Raw genomic sequence first — 8,700 nt, 5'->3', positions numbered from 1 at the left:
TAAAAAATAAAATGAAAAAACATTACTAACATGTAGGTTACACAACATGTAAACACGACATATTAATTTTTAAACAGTAACATTATGCCCATGTCTAGTGTTGCACAATAGATTTCCCTGTAAACATCAAAGTGACAATAACCAGTCATGTATATATATATATACACATACATACACACATACATACACTATATACATACATACATACATATAATCTCCTAAAAGATACAAACATAGAAATCTTTGGTACAATAATCATAGGGCCACACCTTATTTTTCATTATCCTCCCCTGCACACATATAGTCTGGATCTTGCTGCCAGAAACTGACATAAAAATGCATGCAAAAAAACTGCATGTAACGGTGCATAAAGTACTGTACTCATGTTTATGTCTGTAAACACGTGCCCAGGATTTAGAAACGTAAGATTTTTTTGTGTGTAAACTACTAAAATAGATTTTCGTGCATACGCATGTAAATGATGCAAAAATACTCCTTTTTAATGCAGGATATTGGCATTTATCACACGCACCTAGTGTGTGCGTGTGTTTAGGTTAGTAAATCACCCCCATTGGCTTTAAGGGCTCATTCAGACAGGCACGCATGTCCGTACAGCATACACGCCCATAAAATGACCCGATCCCCAAAGGGACAGCTGCTGCATGTAATTGTGCTCAGGAGGACGTGGCTGCATGCAATTATACGTACGCACACCCGAACCTGCACATTTGTGTAGGTCCAGGCTTCCGCACTTGGATGCAGACAGTGTGTGTGTCCAAGTTAGAGCACTCGGACCCACATGGATGTGCAGGTTTGGGTGTGCATGTGACCACGTGGATTTGCGTGCATCCGCGTCATCCCATAGGGAACAACAAGTGTAATGTTAGGGGAATCCAGCAGGATCGCAGGACACAGGCTTTGCAAATAAAGTAAAGTTTATTAACTGAAATAGCTTCACAGCAGCAACATAACCACACAGGTCATCTTCACTGACCAGCTGGACAACTCAAACAGCAACTCTTCAGTACAACACAAAAGAACAGTCTCACCGACATGAAGATTTCAGAGCTGCAATCGCAGTTTAAACAGTCCCAGACTTCCAGGGTAACTTTCCCAGTCTACAGATTTCAAGCAAGATTAATGACATTCAAGCTCACAGCAGTACACAGATCCCCACTCTCCAACCTCCTCCACACTACTCCTCACCTGCTAGCTACCACTTCCTGTCTTTTAAACCCACTCTTCCTCCAGCAGGTGAGTTAACCCCGTCTCATCCTTTAAAGGGACCACAGTCCAAACAGAGGGGAAATATAGCGTCCTTCCAGGACCCAGCCCCGGTGTCCTGTACACAAGCTATTTCACGCAATTACACGCAGAACTTGGAATTTACTAGCTAAATGGTGGTTGTAGTGACAGCAATGATTGGCGCCGTGCAGAACCACAGTAAAAAGGATAGGAGATTCACCAGCACTCAATTGCACACATCACATAGGTAAAAAAAAGGCCAACGTTTGGGGCCGCTGAGGGTCCCTTCCTCAAGGTGAAACCATGAAAATTAACATACAGATGTAACAGACATGGGCTACTACAGGGTATATATATTTCTGTTGTATCTGCATATTGATAAGGGTGTTGCCTTGAGGAAGGGACCCTACATGGACTCACAACGTTGACTTATTGGTCTTGTGTGATGTTCTATGAATAAAAACGTGTGGATCTTTAAAGCCTATAACCAAAACCAAAAAGTACCCTTGCAAAGGGGCTAACCCTGCTTGTTTTTGTCTAGGGATACAGTGTATAGCACTTTTACTTACCCGATTACCCACTACCCTGACGGCTGGCACTCACCTTTCTTCCCTCTGACTTGTCCCTCAGCACCTTCACGTATAATGTGGGGCTATGGACCCTGCCTCATAAGTGATGACATCAGTGGACCTCTGACCACCAAAGAGGAGGGCGGAAAGAGGCTGCGAGAGCGGGGATCAGGTAAGTGAAAGTGCTTTACACTGATCCCCTTAAAAAAAGTGAGCAGCTAACCCTTGCTGTGTGCGGGCAGCCCCACTACGAGGGTAGTTTGTGGTTTTTTTTACATGGATCTTTAATCTTCAGTTGAGTGCTGGTGACACTATCCTTTTACTGTTTATATCAGCAGACAAGTGCATTATGTGATGCTGATATAGAGCTCAAAGCATGTTAAAGCATGCTTCCATTCTATAAAGCAAAACTAAAATGTGTCCAAGAGACACTTGTTATCATATACTCGATCCTGCGTCCTTTCCACTGAAAGACCCAAGGGCTATGATCACAGCTATGGCCCTACTTGTCCGGCAGCAGAATATCCTGTAGCACAGTACTGTATATCTGCCGCAAACCGAGGATCTTCACATGATCGGACTGATTTTATACAGAAGACTGAAATTCACATTGTCTGGACACAACATAAACTGAACACAATTATAAGTCTGTGGGCCCATCGCAGACTAAACCTACATACTGTATACTATATATTATACACACACACACACACTGAGTGGCCAGATTATTATGTCCACCTGACGCTTGTAGATAAATTAACTATAATCCAAATGCAGCAGCAATATCCTCCATTACTAATCCCCTGACTGCAGTAACATACAGACTACCATCGTCATGCCAGTCTCACATTACCCTGATATGTGTTATTCTTTTACTGCCTCATTCACGACACGTCGATCCGTCCTTCATTCTCACCGCTTCAGCAGCTTAGACGCATTTTTCACAGGAAAACAAGAGCAAAAGCCACCAGAGGTTTCTCAGCGAAGGCACAAATCCATGGGGGTGTGCAGCCTGCCAAATGTCACATGTGGATTGCATGTGAGCGCTGAGAAAATCCGGCTCCGGCACACTGCAGAAATTCACAAGAAAGAGAGAACGGAGCCTTTATCTTCTTACCTGCTACTGCTGCTTTTTTTCGACTTGCTTTTCCTCTTCAAGCTGTCCCTCTCTTTGCTATTGTAAGGCAACATGGAAGCATAACCATGCTCGGCTTCTGTGCAGAGCAGAAGAGACATGACAATTAGTGGGATGTTGCATCAATCGTCTTCTCTACAACAGGACAACAACATCTGCAGGACAAGGGGAGCTCAGGAACCTTCCTCCAGCAACACAACATACAATACACACAAGTACAATGCATGACAATATTGAATATTCCTTAAAGGAATAGCGCTCTGTTTAAATGGAAGGGAGGGAGGGTGCAGTAATAACACTATTCAAGCCTACACATGAATCTATTTACAAACAGATTAGAAGACTGCTATGTTTATTAATTGCCAGATCTCTGCAGTATAACAGACTTGTATTACTTGTATATGATTCCTTATTTCTAGAATGCTTCACCGTGAACAAGTTCTTCAAGAGGACCAGTCACATCTGGCCTTATGCAAAATCTGAATATTCAATCTTAAAAAAGTCTCCAAACGAATCAAAAGGCCAATTCTCTGCAAAGGTAATATACTCACCTGTCTAAGGGCCCATGGCTGCTAACTCCCCTCCGACCCCTATGTCTTTGCCGAGTCCTCTAGGGACGTAGAGATTAGAAAAAGAACCACCAAATGGTGGGGGAGGCAGACATCCCACACTCCAGAAATGCAAGAACGACTAAGGCCCCATTCACACTAAATCCGTTAGGAATCTAATTTTCAACGGATGTCAACAGGAGGTAACCTGAAAAACTTATGGGGTGTAACTGGGACCAGTCAGGACATGTTAATTAAAATAAAGATTGGCAAAAAAAAAAGCAGCAATGGAATGGAAGTCAATGGAGTTTGAAACTGCAAGTCAAAGGACCTCCACTGACTTACATGTTTGGTTCAATTTTGGTGTGAATGGGCCTTTAGGATCCGTAACACAATGGACCCTGTGTGACCTAGCCCCATTCACACCCATTCAATTTGAAAAACGGATCAGATCGCAACGCAATGGATCGGAAGGAAATCGGAAAGGTATAATTGCAAGTCAACGGACCTCTGTTGACTTGCGATTTCCTTCTGATTTTGGTGTGAATGCTCCCTTAGGGAAGCTGCAGCGTTGGAATGGGGGGGCCGGAAGGAGTCATTGGTCACCGGACAGGTTAGTATACCACCTCGTCTCTAGCAGGGAAGAGGCCTTTTGGATTAAATTTAGAGAGGGGACAGGGTCTCTTTAGATGATTCTGACATTTACTTCCGTGCCAGATACATGACCTCACATACTTTCCCAGCACCTGAGTGTAATGTGGCTGCTCTGCAGAGTTCTCATCTTTAGGCTCTGATGAAGGGTTTTTTCTTTTTTTTTGTGCCCTCAAAATGTGTTGGCTTCTTCATTTCATCTTCTATCTGACATTCTATTGGAATAAAGTTTTATCTGGACTATCATCTTGTGGTGCGGCAGCCCACTAACCAGACTACCTTTCCCAACATGACTGTAATACCAATAGGACTATCCTAGGCTCCGGCACTACCCATTCACAGGTAAATTCAAGCTTAGGCGCCAGTTGTCATTTGTAAGGAGCATTGGCGACCTGGTGCCTGGGATTTGTCCAACACATCTGACCATCATCAGCCATCAACACCAGTAAGACTTACTCTATGTACAGATACCAGTTAACCCACCTAGACTACCTTTTTGGAGTCGCTTTATTCCGCCATGATGACTTCACTACCACTCGCGCTAAATCTCATTACAAAGGTGAACAAACTGCAACCCAAGAATTGTTCAACTCCTGGAAACAATCTCTACATATCTCAGCCAACAGACGTCCGCTGTTCTATATTCCATGACCAGCTGTAGAAGCATCTGAAAGCTACACATGTAGCCTGGCAACATCTCAAGGAAATCCACACCCATACATGGCAAGCCCAGACAAATCCCACACGTCGCTGGAACAAAAGCCAGAACTCCAGTGCTGCAAAGCAGCTAGCCTCTGCGCTTCCTCATCACAAAAGGCATATCAGCTGTCACACTGATCCAACACAACTGGAAAGAAAAGGAAACGCTTGCTGTAGATGAAGCCAAGCTGCAAAATGAAACGCTAAGGCCTGGTTCACACCTGGGCCTTTTTTCAGCGCGTTCCTACGCTCTGTACAACGCTCAACATGTGAAAACCAATGATTGCCTATGGGCATGGTTCCCACCTGGGCGTTTTACAGTGCGCAGGAACGCGCTGCAAAACGCCCTACACCCAAAGAAGTACAGGAGCTTCTTTGGGGCGTATTTGCCACACGTATCCATTGGGATACAGCCAGGTGGACCTCGGAAAACACGCATTTGTCGCATGTTTTTTTACCGTGAATCGCGGTAAAAACGCGCGGCACGAAACACGCATTTTCGATACGCCTAGGTGTGAATTCAGCCGAAAAGTCAACACCCAACATGATCTTCAGGGCCCGGTCACACCACTGCCATAGAAAACTCCACACCGCCATGATCTCCAGGGCCCGGTCACACCACTGTCATAGAAAACTCCACACCGCCATGATCTCCAGGGCCCGGTCACACCACTGACTTAGAAAACTCCACACTGCCATGATCTCCAGGGCCCGGTCACACCACTGACTTAGAAAACTCCACACCGCCATGATCTCCAGGGCCCGGTCACACCACTGACTTAGAAAACTCACATGCGTTTTTCTCATGGCACATAATGCTGTGTTGTTAGTGCATTGTGTTTATAATGTAATGTAATTTACATTACATGTAATTTAAACACATTTCACATGCGTTTCCTTCCTGAGGGCAGGTGGGAAATATAGACTGGAAAACTGCACTAAAATAAAACACACAGAGGGGGGAGTTTATCAAAACTGGAGCAGACAACATTTGGAGCAGTTGCCCATGGCAACCAATCAGCTTCTCTCTTCAGTTTGTTCAGTTAATATTTGAAAATGAAAGAGAGAAGCTGATTGGTTGCCATGGGCAACTTCTCCTGATTCTGTCTGTTCCAGTTTTGATAAATTCCCCCCTCCCCCCTTATACGTAGCTGGTGAAGGTTGTCGCCACGTGTTAAAAACACATGAAAATACTTGTTACTTGCGTTCTTCGTGCAATACCGTTGACGTCTCTGGTGCTCAAAACACATCAAAAGAAGCACCTGCACCATTTTCCCAGATTGTATAGGTGTGAAGAGGCACCACAGAAAATAATTTTCTTTTGTCGCACGAGGGCCGGGGCGCTTTCGGGTGTGCCCGGGTCCTAAAGCTCATGGCAGAAGGTCAGTGTTGACTCCATACACAAACTACACACGTGTACCATGGAAGGCACATAAACCACCAACACCAAACACCAGCAGGAAAATCTCATTTACTAACAATAAATATTTATTACAAATGTAAAAAATTAATTTAATAAAAAATAAAAATACAGAGAAGAATATGATAATAATAATAAAAAAAGATAAAAGTAAAGGGCAGGATACGATAAGAATACTAAAAAAATAATAAGGAATAAAAAATAAAAGCAAGTATACAAAAAGAATAAATAAAAGATAAAAAATAAAAAAGGGAAGGCTACAATAAAAATAATAAAGAATTATAAAGAATAAAAATGAATACAAATAAAGAGAAGGATATGATAAGACTAATAACAATTAATAAAGAGTAACAAATTAAAAAGGGAAAGATACAATGAGAATAATAAAGACTAAAAAATAATAAAGTATTTTAGAAGATTTAAAGGTTTAATATAAAGATTTTATTACAGTCGTTCGGTACCATTAAATTTCGACATTTGGCTGCTCGGTCAAAGTTGGTAAAAATAATAATAAAAATAATCGGATTTCTTGCAATCCTTTCACACATATGACACACACATCTCGCCGCATACATAAAAATATCATTTAAAAATCAACAAACAAATTTAACATTTGTGATTGAAACAAAAAAAAACAGTGGTAACCGCAGCAAGAACGCGGCATTAAACATATACATCCACAAAACAGAAACACATTTTTCCCCCCCTCTTGACAGTACTCCCCCTTCCCCCACTGGAATCTGCTCTGTTGACTGCAAGTAACACACATACAATAATTGTGTATCTGTGTGTACAGCCTGCAGACCTCCACCACCTCTTAGGAGGACGCACAATATTGCCCCCCCTTGAATTTTTGGGATATGCAAATGATGCCTATTTTTAGCCGAAGCTTCTATTGCCCCCCTGTGCTGACACTCGGAGAGCCCATGCAGAGAAGCAGGCTCCATTTTAATGCAGCACATTGCTGCATCACGTGAATTATTCAATTTATAAGCATAATAATAATAATAATAAGCTCCTCCCCCCCGACCCAAGAGGAAAAAAATAATATTTGGGAGGATAATTAACGAGTATTATTGAGATGCTTCTCGCTAATTCCGGCGTTCACAAGACAGCCGAGAGGGTTTCATCATGACCGGCTGCACACACACACACGTTTATTCTGCAGGATATTATGCTGGATGTAAACTCTGAAAAACATGCAGGGAACGGTGTGCTGCGACATGTGTGTCCGAGGACGCCGGAATCTCCGGTGAATCAGGGAGCAGGAGGGCCTGTTGATGTGATGAGTTGCAATAATAATATTAATACTACACCTAGGTGTGATTATACAGCCGTGTAAATAGGATCGCTCATCACATGTACGCTCACCCATGTGACACGGCTAACAAGAACCCTCTACAGGGAGGTGTAAATACAGCCCCTCGTGCACCCATCAGCAGACATCAAAGGCACATTGGCTGAGCATTGGCCACATCTACCCCATCCGTTTTTTTTCAGTCATATGTACAGCACAAGTACATATTCACAAAGCTTGTACGGATTGGTGTGTAGAGGCAGATTGGTAATACACACACTTCATCGGTGTATTGCTTGTGTGTGTGTGTGTGTATATATATATATATATATATATACACACACACATGTACGTACATACATACGCACACATCATGGGTGTATTGCGTGTGTATTTGTAATATATATACGTACATACATACATATCATGGGTGTATTGCGCGTGTATTTGTATACACATATACACATACATACATATACACACTAGGTTATCCGCTGGTGTGTACCGTGTATGTGTGTTGGTTAGACGGGTGATGTGAGGCTCGATTCACGAAGCTTTACTAGGGGGAGGATGAGGATCTTTATTTCAGTCATGTGATTCTCGGGTCTCATTGGGCTCAGCTGGAAATAACTGTCACTTTTTTTGGGGGAAAATAAGGATCCTTATCTTGCTGAGTGTGAATTGAGCCCAATCAGGGCTAGGCAGAGGGGGCCGCACGTGTGTACACAGCCAGATCATGGGAGCAGGCAGGTGCCGATGCTGGGGCCTGACAGTCAGGGAGGCACTACAAGTCCCAGCAGCCAGTGCTGCCAGTCAGGGAGGCACTACAAATCCTAGTTGTCAGTGCTGAGAGTCAGGGAGTCACTACTAGCAATCTGTACTGCCAGTCTGGGAAGGACTACAAGCCCCAGCAGTCAGTGAGGCACTACAAGTCCCAGCTGTCTGTACAGCCAGTCTGGGAAGGACTACAAGTCCCAGCAGATAGTAAGGCAATACAAGTCCCAGCAGTCAGCACTGTCAGTCAGGAAGGCACTGCAATTCCCAGCAATCAGGGAGGCACCACAAGTCCCAGCAGTCAGCACTGTCAGTCAGGAAGGCACTGCAATTCCCAGCAATCAGGGAGGCACCACAAGTCC

The 8,700-nt window shown here is 43.5% G+C and overlaps 1 protein-coding gene across 2 annotated transcripts in view; it reads right to left on the bottom strand.

Annotated features, from left to right (window-relative positions):
- Positions 1 to 8,700, bottom strand: part of MXD1 (MAX dimerization protein 1) — a 28,935-nt gene that overhangs the window by 19,984 nt on the left and 251 nt on the right. For both annotated transcript variants that reach the window (XM_018558887.1, XM_018558888.1), the window contains exon 2: positions 2,932 to 3,028. In XM_018558887.1, the coding sequence (XP_018414389.1) occupies positions 2,932 to 3,028 (97 nt within the window). The remainder of the gene's footprint in view (positions 1 to 2,931; positions 3,029 to 8,700) is intronic.

The sequence above is a fragment of the Nanorana parkeri genome, unplaced genomic scaffold (genome assembly GCF_000935625.1).
Source record: "Nanorana parkeri isolate BGI_ZX_2015 unplaced genomic scaffold, ASM93562v1 scaffold365, whole genome shotgun sequence".
Lineage (NCBI taxonomy): Eukaryota > Metazoa > Chordata > Amphibia > Anura > Dicroglossidae > Nanorana > Nanorana parkeri.
This window is presented reverse-complemented; position numbering and strand designations above follow the sequence as displayed.